This window comes from Mesocricetus auratus, unplaced genomic scaffold (genome assembly GCF_017639785.1).
Source record: "Mesocricetus auratus isolate SY011 unplaced genomic scaffold, BCM_Maur_2.0 Super-Scaffold_100022, whole genome shotgun sequence".
NCBI lineage: Eukaryota > Metazoa > Chordata > Mammalia > Rodentia > Cricetidae > Mesocricetus > Mesocricetus auratus.
This window is the reverse complement of record NW_024429203.1, coordinates 1930692-1953467: the sequence shown is the minus strand read 5'-3', so window position 1 is coordinate 1953467 and position 22776 is coordinate 1930692. Positions and strand designations below refer to the sequence as shown.

The 22776-nt window shown below is 48.5% G+C and overlaps 1 protein-coding gene across 7 annotated transcripts in view; it reads right to left on the bottom strand.

Moving 5' to 3' along the window:
* Smarca4 (SWI/SNF related, matrix associated, actin dependent regulator of chromatin, subfamily a, member 4) overlaps positions 1–22776 on the bottom strand; it is a 95207-nt gene that overhangs the window by 8638 nt on the left and 63793 nt on the right. For 3 of the 7 annotated variants that reach the window (XM_013119376.3, XM_021232094.2, XM_013119377.3), the window contains exons 25-30: positions 20941–21104; positions 18450–18677; positions 18072–18170; positions 17727–17804; positions 16958–17176; positions 9400–9662 (exon numbers count right to left, since the gene is read on the bottom strand). In XM_013119376.3, coding sequence (XP_012974830.1) covers positions 9400–9662; positions 16958–17176; positions 17727–17804; positions 18072–18170; positions 18450–18677; positions 20941–21104 — 1051 coding nt within the window. The remainder of the gene's footprint in view (positions 1–9399; positions 9663–16957; positions 17177–17726; positions 17805–18071; positions 18171–18449; positions 18678–20940; positions 21105–22776) is intronic. The other 4 variants (XM_021232097.2, XM_021232098.2, XM_021232095.2 and 1 more) reach the window with 3 other exon arrangements.

The following is a 22776-nucleotide window of genomic DNA, read 5'->3' as shown; positions in this document are numbered from 1 at the left end:
AGGGCCACACAGAGAACCCATGTCTGAGAAAAACAAAGAAACAAGCAAACAAAACAGAACAAAACAAAGTCAGCAGCTGCCAGGGTGGTAGCAGCACACACTTTTAATCCTAGCACTCGGGATTACAGAGTGAATTCTAGGACAGACAGAGCCACACAAAGAAAACTTGTCTTGAAAAACAACAACAACAACAACAACAACAACAACAAACCCAGCAGCTGTGGACACTCAGATAGTTGATTTTAAAATTGTCACCATGGCAGAGTCTCTGTGACGAGCTGTCTGGTAGGCATGTCTGTAGGGGACTGTCTTAACTGTGCTGACTGAATGGTTGGACCCCTCCACTGTGGGTTGTTTCCTCGACTGTAACTGTGCAGAGGCTTAGTGGAGCAGTGAGCATGCGTTCAGAGCCATGCTTGACTGGATGTGAGGTGATTAGATGCTGGAAGTTCCTGCGGCCTTGACTTCCCTGCTCTGAACAATTGTCACCTGGAATTGTGAGCTAAAGCCCTTTCTCCCTTAAGTTGTATCTTCAGGGTGTTCTATCACAGCAACAGGAATAAAATGAGGACACATTGGGAAACGAAGTGCTTGGTCACAGGAATCCTCGCAGGCACTAAGTTGGCAGCAGATGGATGGCCTGTGGCTATGACCTGGCATGTCTATGGCATGATACCTGTTTCTGGGTGCACAGTGAAGCTGAGCACCATCGTGAAGGCTACTAGCACTCTGCAGCCTTCTCCAAACACTGTCAGAACATAGCTTTCCTCGTCTGTCTGGGAAGGGGGTTTAGACTTGCTTATAGCAAACACTTGTTTGATGTGTGGCTCATTTCATTCTCTTCATGGTGTTCTGGGCTGAACAGATCTTATGTTTTAGGGCCTTAGTGTTCTGTTGAAGAGGCATCTACCTAATATCAATTTTGGATAGAGACATGTGTAACAAGCATTCTTTTTGCCAGTCTGGTCTCAGAGCTGCATCAGTCCCAAATGAACAGGCAGGACGCTGTATTAATTATGAAGCTGTTGGCTATTTGCTATGGTATCTTGTTGGCTAGCTCTGACGTAATCTCCATTTCCCAGAATCCTCCACCTCTCCCAGTCCCAGCTATCTTGCTTCCCTATTGGCCAACAGTGTTTTATTCATCAACCAGTAAGACAAACATATGCACAGAAGTACTCCCCCATCTCATCTCTGGCTCTGATCACCCTGACAAGATGTTCTCCCCAGTTGTACTCAGCACTCCCACCGTGTCCTGTCTGCCTCCTCCGAGAGCCATGAGTCACCAACTGTGCACTGCTGCTGTAGTCCTACGGCATGGGGACAGAGTCTGACGAGACAGGCACAGAGGAAGATGTGCACAGGTGGCTGAGGAGACTGCACTGTCCCTCGCACACTACCTCCCACCAAGGAAGACCACTGTAGAGCCCCTGCAGACACCAAGTGCCTACCTGTGCCTCTTTGTGTCTGGATGGCATGAACAAGCTAGGAGAGTCCTGCTCTCAACCCAGACACAGAAGTGAGGGACGTGGCCATGGCTTCCCAGATGGGCTTCATTGCTTTAGCAACAGCAAATGATGTGGGCAACAGCTGGGGACAGAAACCCTGCTGCTGCTCTGCTTCATGTCAACTCCCATGTCCCGTTTCAGGGACACCAGCTAGTGAGACCCTGAGTTGGTTTGTAGGCCCTCTTGGGAACCAGAAGCCTGGGTGGGACCCTCGACTGTGCTGCCACCTATGGGAAGGGCCTTCCTCCACATAAGATCAAGTATGCAGGAACAGCTACTGTCAATGTCTTTTCCTTTTTTTCTTTTTCAAGATAAGGTTTCTCAGCAGGGCACACACCTTTAATCCCAACACTCAGTCTGTGAGTTCGAGGCCTGTCTGGTCTACAAAGTGAGTCCCAGGACAGCCAGACTGTTAAACAGAGAAACCCTGTTTCATAAAAATAAAAATCAAAACAACAACAAAAAAAAAGATAAGGTTTCTGTGTAGCTCTGGCTGTCCTAGATCTACCTGCTTCTAACTCCCTACGTGCTGGGATTAAAGGCATGTGCCACTACCACCACCAACAAATCACCAAGTCTTTTAAAGACAGAGTCGTATGTGTCCCAAACTGACCTTGAGTTCCCTTCTGATCTTCTGCCTGCACTTCCTCAATGCTGGGGTTATAGGTGTGCACTTCCAAGGTGCTGGGATGGAACCCAAGATCTTGTGCATGCTAGGCAAATACTCTGGCATCAGCCCTGGAAGCAAAGTTCTTATTATGGTGTCATGCTGGTTAACAATGGAATCTGAGTGTAGGGCTTAAGAAGTCTGGAAGACCTTCCATAGAGCCCAGTGCTGTATGGGACACAACATCAAGACCTTCAGTTGATGAGACCCTGAATACGGAACAGGTGACCACAGGTCCACAGTAATGACAATAAAGTATCCGAGGACTAGGCAGCAGATGCAAAGGGACAGCAAGGTCAAATGGCTCCCTGAGTTGACTGAGGCTAGATGCAAAATGACGGAGGCCTGAGGTCCCTCTGCAGTACCGGGTGACAACAGCCTAGACTTTTTGTCAGCATTCCATCTGTGACTACAGCAGCAATCTGTGTCAAAGGACACCTGTATTCTCTTTTGAGGCATCAAGAACTTGGGAGTCAAAGGGCAATGGGGTATTCTAGTCTAGCAGAACATACAGGATGGGGAGTTTGAGGTAACTGGGTGTAGAGATCATGCCATAGAGTGCTGGCCTATACACCAGATGCAGAGACTTAGCAAGTGGGATCTGGAACCTTCTGCTGAATGGAAGACCTTCCCAGGGACACAAGCTGCTGCTGATTCCAGGGGACAGAGAAGGAGGGCAAAGGACTCGGCTGCTCCAGACTCCCACAGCACCCTATCTATCAGTCCTGCCTGTTTGCCTGTGAGCTATGATCTGATCACTAGTCTCATTATCAGCTGCCTGCTTTCCCTGCTGTGTAATGTTTGGCCCAGGGCATGAAGCCCAAGATAGAATCTGCCTTCTAACCAGAACAGGTGGAGCTTTTTCAAGTAGAATCTAAGTCAAGCTCTGGGCCAGACAAGGAAGCAGGCCAAGACTGCTCTGAGTTGCAGAGTGAACTCTGTCTATGGCCTGGCCTGGGACTCTCTTGGCCTTCCTCTGGCCAAAGTGTGCTGCAGTTTCTGGGTCAGGTATTAAGCAGATGGCACTTGTCATAACCCTGAAAGCAGCAGGCAGCAAGCCCAGGGGCTACTTGCCCTATCTTCCCTGAGGGCTGGGGCATGGCTCCTCTACTTGAATAGATTTCATTGCACAAGTACTTCAGGCAACAGCCTACAGCTTGGTTTTCTGCACGGAGCACAGCCTTTCCTCTGAAAACCACCTGCCTTTTGCCTCTGTGCCCTGAGTAGGGGCTAACAGGAGACAGTATGGCTTGGTGAGAAGCCCCGGGCAGTGCTAGGCTTACTTCTGGGCTTGAAGCTTCACCCTGCCCAGCTTCACTTTCCCACAGGCCTGACCTCTTACCCTTGTTTCTTCATTAGGAAACTGAGGCACAAGAACAGACCAGAATTCTAAAACTCTACAACTCTCAAATTTCCAGAAATAGAGGAGATAGGCCAGATATGCTCAGTCTGGCAGTGTGAATGTGTGCTCACCACCCTGAAGTATCAAGTGCAGACACCATCCCCTCTTGTCTTATAACCCACAATGTACAACCTGTGGGACAAGCATGTTGTCACCATGATCTCAGCACCAGTGTGAATACTAGCAAGGTCTCTGACCCCGGGGACAGCTGAGGGGGTCCAAGGCATGGTAGCACCCTCTAGTGCTCTGAAACTTCCCCTCTGCACTTGAAAGGATCTGCTTGCCGCCTTTGCTTTTCCATGGTCCAGGACAAGGTACTCCCAACTCCTGAGCCCATACTTCATTTTCATCTCTGTTTTGCTTTCAAAGCAAAAACCTCTATTTCCCTTTCATCTTGGCAATTCGGTCTTTGGCTGGTTGTGTGCTGCAGTGCGGGGGACGGGGCTCTGCTCACCATGTGCCAGGCACAGCTTTACTCTGAGTCTGGCAGGTTCTCTACCACGGACAGAGGACTGAAACTGCAGGGAGAGCAGCTCTGTTCCAGTAGGTGGGTAGCCCGGCCCCTTGCAGACCTCTGTCCTGGGATACCAGCACTCTGCAGACAGTCTCCTCTCACTGACACTCACCCTCTTCACCCAGGGCTCTGCTCACATGGCCAATCCTGGCAGCCTGTGGACTGACTCAGAGAGTCACACAATTCAAGCTCTCTACCCTTGTGTGTCATGATGGTAGGAAGGGACACTGTGAGTTGGTACTATGGAGCCAAGTTCAGCTCTACGGTATTAACTCAAGCGGGGTCAGAAAGCCACAGCCTCAATGGCCAGCATTCACACAGCAAGGGCTTGCCAGCCTCTCCACAGCAGTCTGCCTTGGACCCAGCAGCACTAGTCCCTGGAGGCTGCCAAATGGACGTATAACCTAGAAGTTAAGCAGGTATGTGGTTTATTTCAAAATCATTCTTCAGTGTCTGTCAAGAAGCACGGTGGCACACACCTTTAATCCCAGGACAGTCAAGGCTACATACAGAGAAACCCTGTCTTGAAAAACAGACAAACAAAGCACTGTGGCAATTCAGATCCTTCAGGCGCCATTTGTTTGTTTGTTTGTTTATTTTTTGAGACAGGGTTTCTCTGTGGCTTTGGAGGCTGTCCTGGAACTCGCTCTGTAGACCAGGCTGGTCTAAAACTCACAGAGATCAGCCTGCCTCTGCCTCCTGAGTGCTGGGATTAAAGGCGAGTGCCACCAATGCCTGGCCAGGCTCCATTTTTAACTTGGTTTACTGTACATCTGAGCAGAGGGCTTTAGGAAACAAACTGAAAAGATCCCAATTTGGGCTGGTGGTATGGTTCAGTGATTAAGAGCACTGACTGCTTTTCCAGAGGTCCTGAGTTCAATTCCCAGCAACCACATGGAGGCTCACAACTGTCTGTAATTCCTGTTCCAGGGGATCTGACACTCTCACACAGACATACATGCAGGCAAAATACCGACATATATAAAAATAAATAAATAAATAAATAAATAAAAGAAAGAGGGGGCTGGAGAGATGGCTCAGAGGTTAGGAGCACTGACGGCTCTTCCAGAGGTCCTGAGTTCAATTCCTAGCAACCACATGGTGGCTCACAACCATCTACAATTCAATCTGGTGCCCTCTTCTGGCAGAACACTGTATATGTAATAAATAAATAAATCTTTAAAAAAAAAAAAAAGAAAGAAAGAAAGGATCCCAATTTGCAGCTGAGGCAGTCGGATTGCATTAAGTTTGAGTCCAGATTAAGCCATAAAGCAAGTGCTTACCTCAAACACAGAAAAAGGTTCAAATGTTTTCCCTGAAACGTCCATTTGATGGTTTAGAGTACCAGCTGCTCTTGCAGAGAATACCCATACGGAGGCTCACAATCACCTGTAACTCCAACTCTAGGGATCCTATACATTCTTCTGGCCTCTGGCACCAGACACACATACACATGCAGGCAAACACTCACATACATTAAAAGAAAAAAGGTTTGATGCCTGCCAGGGCTACATAGTGAGCTCCTGCATAAAATAAAAAAAGCAAAACTAAGTTTGATTCTACAAATGTTGTTCTCCGCAGCATACCCGCAACCGGGTAAGAGACATTAGGCCTCACTTGTGAATACTGCCTCAAAACCTTCCAGATGACAGATATATCATAAAGAATCTGTGGCCTCTGACTTCAGGTGCTGCAAGGCGACCTCTGAGCCCTCTGCCATTCTGGAGAGATTTGGGCTCTGTGGTTCAGGTTGTGACTATAGGTCAGGCTGACTAGGAGAAGTGGTCAGTCATAGAGAGTTCAGCCATGTGAGTAGCCAGCCACTCATACACAACAGAGTCCCAACAAAACCCTGGGATCCGGAGTCATCTCTGGATGTCTCAACATTTGCAGGGAAACTGGCAGTGTCTGTGATGTCACCAGGAAGGGGGACAGTGGGGAGACACCTCTCCAGAAAGTACAAACAGGACTCTCCTGGAAGCTGCTGCTACTGAGGGCCAGACTTCTGGATATCCTGTTAGCTACTTCCCTTGGCTGCTTTTGTCTCTGTCTTTTTACCATGACAAAGTCAGACTTTCTGTGAGCTCACAATGTGCTATCTCAGAGCTTTGCTTACCTTCCTAGTAGCAAGTTTAGTTAAGAGTCAGAAGTATCCACCAAATGAGTCAATGTTATACGTAAACATCATAGTGAAATTATCTGACAAATGAGGTAGGCTTCTGATCAGGAATCTGAGGCAAGGCTGACTTTCCCCAGGTGACATGTGACTGTGGCCATCAGCAACCCAGGCTAGTGTGAAGGGAACAGCAAAACCAGAGCTCACCACCATCCTCTGTGGCATCCTGTGGCATCTTTCCCTCTGTAGAGCTCTGGGCTCTGGGACACTGTCCAATTGAAGTGTGAAGTTACCCAAGACATCTTTTGTCCCCAGGGTCAACTATAAGCAGTCACACCCCCAACAAGGTGCACAAGAGACTGTTCTACTGCTGGGTGGGTCATCTGTCACCTCAAGGGCAGGAGGTGAAGGAAGCTTTTCAATAGAGCAGAGTAACAAACTAGTTACTGCTTCACTGCTATGAAGTCTCCCAATCATACACCAATCCGGGAAGTCAGTGACCTCGGTATTGTGATGTATACATATAGAATAAAGGTAGGCTGCTCTTAGCTACCCAGAGTCCCTCAGACAGCTCTGCAGTCAGGCGCCATTTGTAGAGAACTGCTGCTCACCGCCCAGCACCATGGATCAGTTTGGAACTTCACCCACACTGAAGTCCACAGCGCCCTGCAGATAAAGGCCCTCTGGGCAGCAGTAATATCTGCATCCAGAGCTCTCAGAGATGGTTATAGCTGCCAAAGATTCATCCCCTGTGGATGGACTTCTGTCTAAAAGCCTGCAACCTTGCTGCTGTAAACATTGGCTGGGCGCTTGAGACATAGCAACTGGGGAGGAAAATGTGCACCGAGTTCAGCTGATGAGATTTAGTTACTTCATGGACTTGCCATCAATTGCCAAAAATTTGGATATGGGGCGGGGGCCGCGGTCTCTCAATTCTCAATTTTAACAAAATTTTTTTTTGTAACTTAATTTTGGGATTTTTGTTTGCTTGTTTTTTGAGACAGGGTCTCTCTATGTCTGCCTCTGCCTCCCAAGTGCTGGGATTAAAAGCAAACTCGAGCAATGACTCAAGTTTTTCAGACAGGGTTTCTCTGTATAGCAGATTAGGATGTCCTAGAACTCACTCTGTAGACCAGGCTAACCTCAAATTCATAGAGATTCCCCTATGTCTGCCTCCCAAGTGCTGGGACTAAAGGCGTGTGCCATCAATGCCTGGCCTGGTTTCAATTTTTTAAAAAAAGTTATTTTACTGTGTATTCATACTGGAGCTTGTGCCACAAGCTCACATATAGAAGTCAGAGGGCAGCTTGTAGGAGTCAGTTCTTGTCTACCAAGTGGGTCTCAGGTATCAAATTCCAGCCACTGGGCTTGTGGGCAAGTGCCTTTTACTCATTAAGCCATCTTGTTGGCTTATTTTTGTTGTTTTCTGAGACAGTTTATCACTGTGTAGCTCAAGTTATCCTCAAACTTGTGCTCATCCTATCTCAGACACATCCCTATCTGGAAATCATTCTGGTTTCGGTGTGTATTTTCTGATGTTCTGATGCATGCAGGGACCCTGGTACCCCTTCTCATGGTGACTGGGTCACCAGGAAATCCTATCAGGAACCATGTCTTCATACCCCTTGTCCATGTTTATAGCAACTCATCTTCTCGTGGTCTGGCACAAGCCAGAGATCATCCTGTGGTGAACAGATCTCTGAACTCTAATTTCTCTGCTATTAATGACGATAGTTCTGTCCCACTGAGGGAGACCCAAGGACTGAAGATCAGACGGTGGTTTCTCCTAGTACACTGCTGTACCGTTCTGAGTGTTACAGCCATAATCTACTTCAGAGGAAAATGTAAGAGGGACCAAGAGCTGCCTTCTCAAGTGGCTACCCAAAACCTCAGGAGGACTCACTTCACAGTCCACCTTGCTTCCCACTAACTTCAACAGGTTCCTTTGCTTTAGCTTAAGTTTTCCCACAAGAGCACTTTAGAAACCAGGCACACATGTGCATGCACACAATCATACAAAGAAGTCAAAACAAAACTTACAAAAGGAGAAATAAATCACAAAGGTCCTTGGATCTTTACACATTCCGTATCTAAAAACAAGTATTTACACAAGCTAGTCCCTCTACACAGTAGCCCTCCATTGCCTTCTGTGTGGAATCTATCTGCCTCTGCTTCTTCCACCCCACTACATTAAAGACCTAGATGGGGAGTCTGTGCCAGAGCATGTATGTGGAGTCCATGGACAGCCTGCAGGAGGTGCTCTCTCCTTCCACCAACTGGATCTTGGGGATCAAAGTCAGGCCATCAGGCTCGGTGTCACGTAATTCTGACCACTGAGCCATCTTGCCAGCCAACTTGCACTCACTGATTTAGGCACCACAACCACCTCTAAAGTGCTTCACTTGCTGACTCTTCTCAAATGGTGTGTGAAAACTCACAACTCTCCCTCTGCATGACTCATGATTTGCTTCTTAAGTCAGAGAATATTGTCACAAGAAAACATTCCAATTAAGGGGCTGGCACTGGCCAGCATGCACTGGAAAAGTGAATTAAGACACCATGCAATGTAAAGACAAGCAAGTCCCAGACTTCATGCTTCCCATCTCCCACTACTCAAGGCCTGCATGGGAACCACAGCACCACCCTAAGAAGAACAGCACAGTCTGATGCCAGCTTTGGCCACAGCCGAAAACATGGGCTACCTCATGTGTGGCAAATCTTGCCAGATAGGCTTCCCTCCAAGAATGGAAGCTGGCAAGAAACAAGACAAGGTCCACAAACTCTCAATATCTACATGACCCTTAACAAGGGAGAGGGAGAACCACCAAGACGCTGGACACACAGCAGGAAAACAGGCTACAGTCATATGGCCTGTGTGCCATGCTCCACCTAGCCACAACCTCTCAGCACTCACTGCCATTCCAACAGCTGGACCTACCGCTGCTACTGCAGACAGGCCCGCTCTTCCAGACCAGCTCTTCCTCAAACAGAGCGAGTGGCACACGCCGCCTCAGGCTTGCCTCCTCTAGCCCGCCAAGGTGGGAGACACTTGTGTGCACCCTGCTGCAGGTCACAAGCCCTCTGAAGAAGGGCATCAAAGCCTAAGCCTTCAGTGTTGCTGGGCACCAGGTCCTATGCTCTGTGCGTCACAGACACCCCACAGGGAGCCCTCTTGCCACTGCTTCAGCTTACCTGTCCTTGTACTTGATCACGGCATCCACAATCTTCTTCATTTTCTTGGTAAGGTTAGGTGGGTTTGGGGAAAGTTTCTCAGCAGGTGGCCGTCCACGCTTCTTCTGCTTCTTGCTGTCATCATCTTTGTCACGGCTGCGGGTGCTTGTGGTCGGGGTGGAGGAGCCGGCCTCGCTGTCCCGCTTGCGCTTGCGCGAGGATTTCTTCTGCCGGACCTCCTCTTCGATCTCCTCCAGCGTGCCCTCCTCGATAGCCTTCAGGGTCAATAGTGGTAAAATAGGACAGCCAGCACCCAGGTCGACAACAAGAGGCCGCGATGCACGCTCCTGGGGCCCAGCTAGGGAGGGAGGTGGCCCCCACACTGACGTCCTTCCAGCATGGCTGGCTCAGGACACAACATCTACTGGGAACTCCAACTTGTCTCCTGAAGGTAGGAAAGGCCAGTGTCCTTCCGCTATGATGCCCCACCCAGTGCCATTCAAAAGACTGACTACACAGGGCCATGGACGCACCAGGCAAAAGTCTAGCCACATGGACATAGGCACCTGGAAGACTCCGTTCCAGACTGTCACCATCTACTTAAAAACTTTAAAACTGATGAATTGATTGTGCGGTGTATGCATGTGTGTGACAGTGGTAGGAGATGGAATTCAGAGGACAACCTGTGGGAGGGAGTTGGTTCTCTCTCACTACCATGTGGCTCTAGGGATGAATTCAGGTCACCAGGTATACTGTCAATCACCTTTACCGACTGAGCTACCTCACTAGTGCCCTGTGGTGGTTTGAAAGAAACTGGCCCCCAAAGCGAGTGGTACTATTAGGAGGTGTAGCCTTGTTGGAGTAGGTGTGGCCCTGTTGGAGGAAGTGTGACACTGTGGAGGCAGGGTTTGAGGCTCATGTATGCTCAAGCCACGCCCAGTGAGCCATACTACTTCCTGTTGTCAAGCACCATGTCTGCCTACACGCCATCATATTGCACTATGATAATGGGCTAAATCTCTGAAAACGTAAGCCACCCCGATTAAATAAATGTTTTTCCTTATCAGAGTTGCCGTGGCCATGGTGTCTCTTCACAGCAAGAGAAACCCTAACTAAGACATGCCCTCCTATTTGAAATTGTGACTAAACTGTTTTAGCTTTTGAGCAGCACGGAGTGCAGTGGCATCAGGTGCCCTGAATGCCTAGCAGCCTCACTCTCAGAACCCTCACTTAGGCACCTTGGTACAGGCACGGGGCTGCAGCTCATACAGCACAGGTTCACTCACCAACATTACTGTTGCATGTTTGTTTTGATACAGGCTTTCATGCAGCCCAATCTTCCCTGCCCTGCCTTAGCATCCCAAGTTATGGGTAAGGCTTGTGCCATCATGCTTAGCTTTCCCATCCTTTTCTTCAGTGTCATCTTCTTCCTTTTCTCGCTCTACTTTTGTGCTAAGGAAGAGATTCAGCTCTCGGGTACAGGGTATCTAAGCAGTGGCCTGGAGCTGCCACACTAATCACAGACGTCCGTCTGTCTGCTCAATCTTTCAGTGTGTTTAAGAGAGACCAGAGCAGAGAATCAGACTCCCTGGAGCTGGAGTTACTAATGGTAGCTGTGATTGGCCTCTGAAGAGTAAGTGCCTTAACACTGAGCCACCACTCTAGTGCCGAGGATGAGACCCAAGCTCTCACACATTTGCCAAGGCCACACCCTTCCATGGCTGCTCAGGCTGAGACTTCCAGTAGAATTTTTAAGTCAGCTTCCTCATGGTGAAGCTTCAATAGCTAACTTTAAGGAATACTCTAGAAGAGCTTGGGATCAGGGGAGGGCCTGGATCCAAAAGACCTAGCAAGTTGCTGTTTCATACCTAGACTCTGGCAGTTTCCAGGTATAGGGCTGCATGCTGAAGTCAGATGGACAGTCAAACCTCACAAGAAAAGTGACAACTAAGTTTCAAGCTGAAGCAGGGTAGAAGGGGAAAGACTCTAGGCCAAGAAAGCAATCAACATTAGAGAACGCAGCAGCAGGTGTAAGCTTTGTTGCACCGAGGAATGAGCAATGGCTTAATACTGTTCCCCAAAGACATATCTACCCAGAACTTCATAACTCGACCTTATATGGAAATGAGGTCCTTACAATCTGTTCATAGTTTTGTTTTGGTGGGGAGTAAGTAGCAGTGACTGAACCCTGGGTCTTGAGCATGATAGTCTAGCACTGAGAAGCAGCTACCACCCTCTTCTTACTACTCTTAATTACATGCATGCATGGGCATTAGAGCGCCTGGGGCTGGAGATATGAGTGCCAGAAACTGAACCTGGATCTTCTGTAAGGGAGTACATGTTCTTAACCACTAAGACATTTCTCCATGCCCTCCATACCCTGGTGAGACGGGGGCAGAGACTAGAGAGAGGTAGCTACAAGCCTAGAGTTGCTGGAGCCCCAGAAGCTGGGAGAGCCAAGGATATTGCCCAGGACCCCTAACGGAAAATGACCCTGCCAGCAATTTGCCTTTAGTCTCCTGGTTCTCCAACAGTCACAGGCTGTTTCAAAACTGGGTTGAGTGGCACGATAATGGTACTTTATCAGAGCAGCCCCAGAAAGAGACTACAGGGGTCAGCCCTGGGTAGCAGTCAGATAAGCTGTAAGATCTGCACATACAGAGTGAGTGGCCTGAGGAATGGCACAAATCACATGCCTACTAGCAGCACAGGAGAGGGCTGATTTTAGAGATTTCATTATTGTAAATGGAAATTGAGGGTGGCCTTGAACTTGTCATCCTCCTACCTCTATCTCCCAAGTACTGGGGTAACAGGCATGTGTTACCACATCTGGTGTTGTAAGTGTGAATTTATTATAAGGTAAGGTGTACTCAATGTACAAAATATCCTCTTCAGCAAATGTTGCCAGGACTGCTGGCATTCAAACTGGACCCTATTTCTTTTTTTTTTTTTTTTTTCTTTTTTGGCTTTTTTTTGAGACAGGGTTTCTCTGTAGCTTTGGAGGCTGTCCTGGAACTCCCTTGGGAGTCCAGGCTGGTCTCGAACTCACAGAGATCTGCCTGCCTCTGCCTCCCAAGTGCTGGGATTAAAGGCGTGCGGCAACAACGCCCGGCTTGGACCCTATTTCTTATACTTATAATTACTCAAGATAGATCAGAGAACTTTCTTATTTGTTTCTTTTTTGAGGTAGGGTTTCTCTGTGTAACAGCTCCATCTGTCCTGGAACTCATTCTGTAGACCAGGTTGGTCTCAAACTCAGAGACCCACCTGCTTCTGCCTCCTTAGTTCTAGGATTAGGGTGTATGCCACTACCACCTGGATCACAGAACTTAATGTGTTAATTATGAGGGTTGGGAAATATCCCAGTGGAAAAGTGTCTGTTTTGCAAGCCAAGGACCTGAGTTTAGATCTTCAGAACCCTCATCAAAGCCAGGAATGGTGGGATGCATCTTTAGTCCTGGTACGCATGGGGTCTGTGGACACGGGCTGTCCTTAAATTTAATGTCCTGCCAGTTTAGCCAATAGAAAATACCAAAAGGGGCTGGAGAGATGACTTGGTGGTTGAGAGCACCAGCTGCTCTTCCAGAGAATCTGGGTTCTATTACCTACACTCACATGATGTTCACGACCATCTGCAACTCAGTTTCAGGGGAGCTGACTGATGCCTTCGTTTGGCCACCATAGGCAGAGACGCACACACAGAAAAAACACCCATATGATAAAAGAAAAGTAAATAAATCTTTAGAGACAACACGAAACACCAAGAGACACTCGAATTCCTGAAGTGTTTTTTTTTTAAAAAGGATGATACAAACAAACAAACAACTGTGAACATTTTGCCTGCATACATGCCTGTGTACTGCATGTGTGCTTACGGAGGTGAGGTGGTGAGCCTCAATGGGTGCTGGGAATAGAACCCAGGTGCTTCTCAACAAGTTTTTAACCACTGAGCCAACTCTCCAGGCCCAGAAGTGCTCTGTTTTTAAAAGAAGTAAAACTACAAACCTCTCAAAACAAAAGGCAAAAGTCAGGCCTGGTGGTACACACCTATAATCCTAACACTGGGGAGACTGAGGCAAGAGGATAACTATGAGTTTGAAGACAGCCTGGGGGTCACATAACAACTACCAGGCTGGCTAGGGCTCAAACAGCAGATTCTATCCCACAAAGTATAAGGATAAAAACAAAACAGAAAACAGGGATAAATCCATGTGACCTTGGATTTGGCAAGTTTTAAATATACATTGGGCATAAACAATAAAGATAAACAGCACCACCAAGATGACTCCTGAGAGTTTGCCACCAAGCCCCGTATCACAAGATGGTTGGAAGAGAACAGACTCCTGCAAGTGCTCTGACTTCCATGAGCGCCACATGTGTGTGCCTGCACTCACAAGCAAGCATCACACACAAAACAACAAGTAACTTCAAGAATGAAAACCCTTTTGTGGTTCCAAGGACACCAAGAAGGTAAAAGGGGGATGGGGTGCTCAGGGGTTAAGGGTTCATACTGCTTTTGCAGAGAATCCTAGTTCAATTCCCAGCACCCATGTCAGGTGGCTCATTCCCCTGCTCCAACTCCATAGTCAGGGATCAGATTCCCTCTAGACTCAGCGGCTCAGGACATGTACAATCACACACAAATATACTAAAAAGAACCCAAAGAAGAGGAATCCATTTCTTGCTATGTGTATCTATGAAAAGAGATTTATGGCCTGGTGGCGGCGGCGGCGTACACCTTTAATACCAGCACTTGGGAGGCAGGGGCAGGCACATCTCTGAGTTTGAGGCCATCCTAGCCTACCAAGAGAATTCCAGGACAGCTGGGATTGTTACACAGAGAATCCTTGTCTCGGAATACTAGAACAAAACAAACAAAAACAAAACAAAAAACAGAAAGAGATTTATAAAGATCTATTGGGGCTGGAGAGATGGCTCAGTACTCAAAGGTGCTTGTTACCAAGCTGATGACTTGAGTTTGGTGCTCAGGATCCTCATAGTAAAAGGTCAGAAGTGCCTCCTATCAGGTTGTCCTTTAACCTCTATACACACCATGGATTGGGTGCGTCCCAATCCACGAACATATACACAAACGTAGAAACACATACTTCAAATAAATAAATAGAAACGTCATTTAAAAAAAAAAAAGCCAGGCAGTGGTTCACACCTTTAATCCCAGCACTTGGGAGATATAGATAGGCCTCTGAATTTGAAGGCAGCCTGGTCTACAGAGTGAGTTCCCAGACAGCAAGTTCTACACAGAGAAACCCTGTCTTGAAAAACAAAACAAAAAAAACCGTTAGAAAAGAGAAAGAGTAGGCACTACCGTGTGTTTACAATCCCAGCTACTCATGAGGCTGAGGCAGGAGGACTGCTTGAACCCATGAGTTGGAAACCAGAATGGGCAGCATAGCAAGAAAGTTTCCTCAAAGGGATAGGAGTGGGTGGCAATGGACATGGCCAAACGATTAAGTTTCTCCAGAAGATACAGGGATGGGCAAGAGGCACACAAACACAACCAAGGCGAGAGATGACAGATGTTAGTGAGACACAGCAAGACCAAGGACTGGCACGGGTGTGACGGCCATCTGTTCCATCAATACTATTCCAACGTACACACAAGAGAGACAAGACAGGCCCACACACGCCACACAGCCACATTATTAGAACGGCAGAGTGTGTGATGCTTGCCTGTGGTAAGAGCACTTGACGGGGTGGAGAGGATATAGGAAATTAAGAGTACAAGGCCAGTCTGGGCTACAGAATGCAGCCTTGTCTTAAGTATATCAATCAGTCATTTAAAAATACCCAAAGTAGGGGCTAGAGAGATGGCTCAGCAGTTAAGAGTACTCGCTGCTATTCCAGAGGCCCTGAGTTCAATTCCGAGTACAAGGTGGCTCGAAACAATCTATAATGAGATTTGGTGCCCTCTTCTGGTGTGCATGTATCCCTACAGGCCAAATACTGTATGCTAAAAGAAAAAAAAAAAAAAAGAAAAGAAAAGCCAAGTAGTGCAAGTAGCGAAACAGAGAAGGTTAGCATGGTCTCTACTAAGGATAACATGAAATTCACAAAGTGTTTCCATGTTTAAAAACAAAAAACTCTAGGGGCTGGAGAGATGGCTCAGAGGTTAAGAGCACTGACTGCTCTTCCAGAGGTCCTGAAGTTCAATTCCCAGCAACCACATGGTGGCTCACAACCATCCATAATGAGATCTGGCGCCCTCTTCTGGCGTGCAGACATAAATGGAGGCAGAATGTTATATTCATAATAAATAAATCTTTAAAAAAAAAAAACTCTAGGTGATGGTGGTTTCATCCTAGCACTCAGGAGGCGGAGGCAGGGGGCTCTCTGAATTTGAGGCCAGCCTGGACCACAAACTGAGTTCCAGGACAGCCAGAAGTACATAGAGAAAAGCCATCTTGAAAACCAACCAACCAACCACCACCACCACCAACAACATAAAAAGAGCTCACTAAATTCAGACTAATGTGGCTTCCAGGATGAGGCGAACAAAGGAGTTAACAGAGGCAACAGGAAGAGTGGACTTTGGGGGAGGGGGCTATGAAGCTGCTCTAATGCGGAAAGGAATACTGCCTGACTAGCAATGCACCTTCAAAAGGGGCTACCTGTGACACTTGAATCCCACCTCGAAAACCTGGGCACAAAACTTAGCAGATGTACTATACTAATTTAATGTAAAGCCACCCAGATGATGAATCCTGTAGGAGCCATGGCCTTATCACAGAAAAGACTGTCTTCCTGGTGGTCCTGCCCCAGCTCTGCAGTTTGACCTCTTGGTAGGTTCTTTTCTTTGACAAGGTCTTGCTCGGTTGCACTGGAATTCTCCTTAATCCTCCTGCCTCAACCTTGGGAGCAGATCTGAGCCACCACACTGGCTTCCCTGGTGTGCTCCCTAGATGAGGGGCTTCTGAGCTCTCAGGAGGGGCCAGTGCTGCCTGGCCTCCTAGCAGGGCCACATGGATCATGCCTCGATTGCCACCTGCCTACTCCTAAAGAGCTGCTCCCAGACTGTGCTTACTTGACTTCAGGGCCAGATTTCAAATCACTAGCTTAATCTCCTGGCACCAATGCCAGACACTTAGCTACGACCTCACTCACCATGTGCAGCTACTGCTGCTTGGACAGCTGCCACATACTCAAAGAATGCTGCCCTCCTCTCGGTGTGCCCGGGGACAGTCAGCTCAGCAAGCAGGCAGGGACTTGAAACCTCAGTCTTCTCCACTGTCAGACTATGAGCCCAGCTCCTGGCCACCCCCAGGGAAACTTGCTAATTGCTTATCAGGGTCCCTTATCAGCCAACCAACCACATAAAGAGGTAAGCACCCAGACTTGAAGAGCCTAAGAGAGCGGATAGCATGCTAGGTGCTGCCCGTGACAACGTGGCTCTTCCCTGTGGCAGCTATGGAGGGGAAACTAAAGATGCTTAGAAGCCATGCAGTGGTCACTACAGCCAGCAATGTGGGAAGGTCCAGCTGGGATGACCCAAGGAGGCCTGGCCTGTGCTCCCAGCCCTGCCTGGCATGATCTGTAGCACACAGCCCTCTCAGGCATGTACCTTGAGCCACTGCTTCTCTGTCAGTGAGTCACTGTAGTCCACCTCCTTGCGGTGACGGGAACCACGGCCAAACATCTTCTCTTCCTCTTCCTCACATGTCAGCCGCTCTACCTCAGCATCATCCTTGATGATCCAGGATGGCAGCTCATCCTCTTCCATCAGGCGTGGCTTCCGCTTGGGGTTGCGGGCCTCTTCACGTCTGCGATCCAAGTCCATGCGCTGAGATGTGGGTGTGGGGGGGAAGGGTAGAAACAAGTCAGCACAGAGAGCAAGACCCTCAATGTGGCCTCACAGGGACTGTATCATGGTCTGCAGGGACACTAGGTACTAAAGAGAAATGCAACAGCGCTTCATTTTGGGGATTGACTGGACCTGGCTGCTACAGCAGACCCTGGTAAGTGATCGTACCTTGAGCACGAGAATGTCTGTATCATGGCCTTGGAGGAAGACACTAGCCCTACTGGGGCTGAAAGAGCCCCACCTGAACTTCATACTAGCACATAGCAGCATGGGAGAATCTGTGGCTCAGGACCTAGACAGCCCTAAGGCCTGCAGAATCCATTCAGCTCCCCTATAAAAGGAGGGAGCCTTTGGGCAAGGAGCCCACAGGATGAGGATCACATACAGAAATGGCAGTGTGGTATCCCTCACTATCTCTACAACATGAGGGTCAGCTGAAGGCACAAGAAAGCTACATGAAGAGGGACATCAGCTCCAACAGCTACAGGGATACCACTATCATCTGTGCGGTCCCAGCCCAGGTGCTCACCATAAAGAGGTCAAACTCTTCTTCATGCCGGGCAATCATCTGGTTGACGGTTTCATCATCAGGTACCTCATCTTCCTCCTACAAGATTGCAAAGCTTTAGTCTGACTAGGGTGGGGCTGGGCTGGGTGGTGGCCTGGCTCAGAGGCGAGCAGCGGTGTCCGTCCACAGGAGATGAGCTGATGAGCTGGAGGTCCCAGGCTGGCTGCGGTGGAGGATCCCACGCGTCAGCAAGAGGCACACACATACACACACACACACGCACGCTGTGGGGTCAGGCCCTTGCTGGCCAGTCTCAGCGAGAAGCCGAGAATTGAGTGGGCGTGGAGACTGAACTACCCCTCTCACCTTTAGAGGTGGCTCCTCCAAGTCGGGGTTGACGCCCGCTGGCGGAGGGGCAGTGTGGGCGAAGCTGGCACTGCCGCTGCCCGTGCTGCAGTGTCTGCTCTGTGGATAAATACAGGACTTCAGTCTCCAGGGCTGTCAATGCAGCGTCTGTCACCAGCAGTTTAGAAAAAACCCACTTTGAAGGGAAAGCAAGTGCGCATCCTTTCTGCTCAGCCCACACTCCCTTTACTCCAAAGGGACGCAAAAAAACCAAAACCAAAAAACCAAAAAACAAAAACAAAAAAACCAAAAACCAAGAGTGCAAAAAAGGTACAAAACCAAAAACGAAAGCCTCATGCATCCACCATTCACGCTGCGCCAGGCTGGCACCATGCTCACCTCATCCTGCTCCTCATGCTCCAGGATGGCCTGCAGAAAGGCTCGCCGCTCATGGCTGGATGACTTCTGGTCGAACATGCCAGCCTGGATAACCTTCTGGTCCACATTGAGTTTGTATTTGGCAGCGGCCAGGATCTTCTCCTCCACACTGTTAACGGTGCACAGGCGGAGCACCCGTACCTCATTCTGCTGCCCAATTCGATGGGCGCGATCCTGTGCTTGCAGGTCCTTGGGAGAGGAGGTGTATCAGTCTGGGGAATTCTAGACATGTTTAGCCCTGGCTTGCAGCTTCATGAGCCAGGAACCCAAGAATGAACTTGTGATCTGTCCCTAGGGGCCGGGAAGGGCCTTGCTTAGCCTAAAAAGGTTGTCTACTTTCCTGGGACCCAATGAATACTTTAAAAACAACAACAACAAAAACCCAAATATCTACTTTAAGTGTAAGTGTGTGTGTGTGTCAGAGAATGTAGAACTGGAGATGCTGTGAGCCACTGGACACAGATGCAGGGAACCAAACTCAGGTGCTCTACAAGTATATGCTCTTGGTTGCTGGGCCACCTCCCTAGCCCCTGGATACTTCTTTTTTGAAGAAGTTACTCTAGGGCAACACCCCGAGCAGCTGTGTCAAACATCCACAGCATGGTATCTCACAGTTGTGCGGATGGCACTTCTGTGCATCCTGGGCCTCGGGCAAACGTTTTTGAGTTTCAGATCCTACAGCTTCAGTACAGACAGCGAAAATGGGTGTGAGGAGTACAGTACAGGAACTAAAGTAGTCTGCTCCTGACAACACGGCAGTCAAGGCTTTTAGCAGAGTGACACTGTGTGCAATTATCTTTGGGCCAGAAGCTGTGTGGGAAAGGCTGGGTATCAACAATGATCCTCAATTTGAGACTCATACCTGATCATAGGAATTTCTTCCATAGCTGGACCCAGGTATGTCAGGATAATTGCTGGCAAGGCTGGCCTTGATAATGTGCCCCTGGCTGGCCCTCAAGTGGCCTCTGCTTGACTTCTGTTATTACCTGACCAATTCTTAGGAAATGGTCCGTCAGTAGCATCTGGTCAGAAACTATACTGACACTCATCACAGTGATGACAGTGACCAACTAGGCAATTTCACCACCACATGGGTAATTTCTACTAGGTCAGTGGGAGTGGGTCAGCTACACACAAGCAGCCAGCACCTGAAGGCAATGCCTCACGACTGAGGAAATCACTTTTGCTCAGGGCTGATCTGATTAGAGCATGCTTCTCAACTTTCCTCATGCTGAGGATCTTTAGTGGCGACCCCCAAACATAAAAATACTTTTTTTTTCCTTTTGGTTTTTTTGAGACAGTTTCTCTGTATGGCTTTGGAGCCTGTCCTGGCACTTGCTCTGTAGACCAGGTTGGCCTTGAACTCACAGAGATCCACTTGCCTCTGCTTCCTGGGTGCTGGGATTGAAGATATGCGCCACCAACGTCCGGCTCATAAAATTACTTTCATTACTACTCCATAACAGTAATCTGGCTACAGTTATAAATTATAATGTAAGTAACTGTTTTCAGAATGTCTTAAGCAACTCCAGTGAAAGGATGGTGCACATGACTCACTGGTTAAGAACCAAGGGACTAGAGGGTACTTGACTTGCAAAAGTGTTCCAAGGACAAACAAGGTCCCTAGGGTCTAATAAATGGTCATCGAACAGACAGGAAATATAGAAACCTGCCTGTTGGGCTAGAGGAAAACTGTCTTGGAGCTGCTAGATTCTGACGCACCTTGCAGCAGAGGCAACAGTCAAATAGCTTTACATGTGTTCTCTGGAGCAGTGGCAGGCAATGATGGCTAAATGGGACAGGACATACTACTACACATCAGTAATAACACTGTCATGTGCCTGGCAGATGCAGAATGATGATGGGAATGGGGACACTAGTTCACATTATATACTAGTATTTGCATTGCAAACTAAACTAATATAGTACACCCGAATGAAGAGATAGAGTAAATTTGCTACTCATCTTCAAACTGTTAAATGTACAAATCAGCACACCCTGGCATCTTCTGCATGGGGGCCCCAAGGCAAATGTCACTAAGGAGCAAGAGAAGTAGTGAACAGAGCACAGAGCTTGCCCAGGTCTGGTTTCACTTAGTGGGACTATGTGTGGGACACAAGACAGGTCTAGAAGGGCTGCACCCAGGGACGAGTCATCTTTAGTCCTGTAGCGTAGGAGGCTGTTTTCTACTTTTTTTTCTCAGCTAATATAATCCAGACAAGGGCTCTATGTCTGTGCTAGTTACTGCCCATATGCACCCAGGAATAAAAACATGGAAACTGGAAAGACGCCCTCCCCGAGTCAGGGTGCAAGGTCACACAAGGAGGAGGGGAATTCCTGACCACCATGGACCAATAAATGTACATATGACGGCTCCTAGATTAGGGAGAGCATCAGAGAAGCAGTGGACACTAAGAACGGAGGCATCCCTTCTCCTCAGCACTGCCATTACCTGGTGGGGATTCCAGTCACTGTCAAAGATGATCACAGTGTCAGCTGACTGCAGATTGAGACCCAGCCCCCCGGCACGGGTACTGAGCAGGAAAATGAAGTACTCAGAGCCAGGCTCATTAAAGGTTTTTAGCAGCATGCCCCGGTCCTCTGCTTTTGTGGTTCCTAAGAGGCACAGGAGAAGAGGGTCAGGAGATGCCCTGGGGTGAGATACAAAGGAGCTTGTTCCTTGGCATCAGCGATAGTGTTGCAGGGCACAAGAACCACAGGTGTCCTCTACAGGGTGAAAGGATCAATCAGAAAAGGACTTGGAGGTACAGCATATCATTATTGAATGTCACCCACACCTATCTCAGGAGATTAAAAAATGGGTTCCACAGACCAGTTGTACCCTGTAAGACACAAGCCACTGGAAGAGGAAGATGATGGAAGGCTCCTGGACTGCCATCTCCAGATGTAATGCCTCCTAACTAATCATTCATTCATTCATCCATTGGTTTTTCCAAGACAGGGTTTCTCTGTGTAGCTTTGGAGGCTATCCTGGCACTCTCTCAGTAGACCAGGCTGGCCTCCTGCCTCTTGTTCACTCTTTGTATGAGGACAGACATCAAGCGGCTGACAAAGTTGGCACTGTGCCCTGACAAGAATCACAGCACCTCAGCATTAGTAGCCTGGGGTGGTGGGATGAGCCACTAGCTACAGAGCTGGCACTCACCCTTACCTTCTTAGGGTATGCTTGGCTGGGCTTAGAGGAAAAAAATCTATGCCTAAGAGCCGTGCCCACTGAAGCAGCCTTCCTTGGGCTCCTAGCTAGCAGAGGGCTAATAGGCCTGCCCCTTATACTTGCCACTCACAGCACAAAGCAGCCCCGCCCTCTAGTGGCATCTCACTGCATTCTGACCTTCCCCTGCTCCTTGAGCAGCTCTGCCTGTGGCCTTAACACCACATGCAGCACACACAGCTGAGACCAAACAGATAAAAGTCCTTGAGGGGACAGCTGAAGAAGCCCACCCACTTGGACTTCAGCAGCATTTGGACAGCATCGAGATGTGTGAATACATAGAACAGGATGTTGGCTTAGCCAAGGTAGCCCTGGCACATTTTGAGGGGCTAGAAACAGACATGTGTACACTTATGGTTAGCATGTTCCAGATGAGGCTCCACAGAATCACACAAAAAGATGAAGCAACATCCAAACCCAGGCTGGTGGTCCCTGAAACCACATCTCTATTAAATGCACTAAGAAAGATCCAGAGGATGAGGAGTGGAGCAAGGGGAGAGGGAGGTCTAGAGTGAGGCACACCCAGCTCTAGTGTGTCCAATTAAGGGCTCTACTAGGCAAACAGAAAGCTGCCAAATCTTATAGGTCCCAAGGTTCCCAAGTCCCTCTATCTCCCCATGTTGACAGTGTGGGAAAACTAGCTTTAGGGCCATGACTACTTGTTCTGTCAACAATATGGGTCTCTTCCTCCACCAGGAGGTAGTGGAAAGACATATTGTGGCAGCTGGTACATAGAGCCTGACCTTGCCTGCAAGCAGGCCATGGTTCCATTGCAACTGAGCCTCATTCAGCTCTGGCCAGGCCTGTGAGAGGCTATGGCAAAGCAGTTCAGGGAAAGCCAGCCTGCCCAGAGGTGGGGGAAAGTTGGTGTCTCTGCTTGCGACACTAGCATTGAGTACAGCCTATCTAGGGATGAGGCCAAGATAGAGGAGAGTATCCACATGCATGCAGACTCCATGTTAGTGGTGCTCTTATGCTCATGCCCATGTGACGAGGGCTTGTGTAACTTCTGCTGAAATGGCACAAGTAGAACACGACACTGAACCAGCAACTGCA